Raw genomic sequence first — 765 nt, forward strand, 5'->3', positions numbered from 1 at the left:
GACCACACTAAATAAGTAGCCAGCCACACAGACATATGCGCACACATACGCACGCACACATACACACGCACACACACAAACACATGCGCATAGACACACACATACAAACGTGCACACACATACATTCATACAAACTTAAACACACGCATACATACATTCATACATACATACATACTTACTTACATACATACATACACAGACATATACACACACAAATAAACATACAAACACTCATAGATAGATATACATATTATACATTCATAATTGAAAAAAAATGTTTCAAAAATACAAAAATATATTAGATACATAAAAACAAAAACATACAGATAATTCAAACAAACAAACATACAAACATACATACCTTCATAAACACATACCCAGACATTCATAGAAACACGCGAAATAATTATTGTCATATTAATAGTAATAATAATTATAGCAATAATTATAGTTACGTTAATTTCAACAATGACAACAACAATAATAATAACAATAATAATAATAACAATAATAATAATAACAAAATTAATATTAATATAATAATTGTTATCAGCATCATTGAAATTACACAAAAATATTAAAAATCGTTAATGATGTTCTTTCTTTGTAGCATAAAGAGAGAGAGAGAGAGAAAGAGGGGAGAATAGAGAAAAAAAGAGAGAGAGAGAAAGAAAGAGAGTGAAAGAGAAATTGAGAAAAATAAAGAAAGAGAGAGAAGAAGAGCAAGAGAAAGAGAGAGAGAGAGAGAAAGAAAGAGTGAGAGAG

The 765-nt window shown here is 28.9% G+C and overlaps 1 protein-coding gene across 1 annotated transcript; it reads right to left on the minus strand.

Annotated features, from left to right (window-relative positions):
* Positions 1 to 7: 7 nt before the first annotated feature.
* HELRODRAFT_92801 (hypothetical protein) lies at positions 8 to 360 on the minus strand (the record flags this gene model as incomplete). The annotated part of the gene is made up of 3 exons (XM_009028463.1): positions 8 to 134; positions 180 to 230; positions 290 to 360. Coding segments are annotated over 3 exons (249 nt in total), but the record flags the coding sequence as incomplete, so codon positions are not given.
* Between the last annotated feature and the right edge of the window lie 405 nt (positions 361 to 765).

Source organism: Helobdella robusta, assembly GCF_000326865.2.
Source record: "Helobdella robusta unplaced genomic scaffold HELROscaffold_558, whole genome shotgun sequence".
Taxonomy (NCBI): Eukaryota; Metazoa; Annelida; class Clitellata; order Rhynchobdellida; family Glossiphoniidae; genus Helobdella; species Helobdella robusta.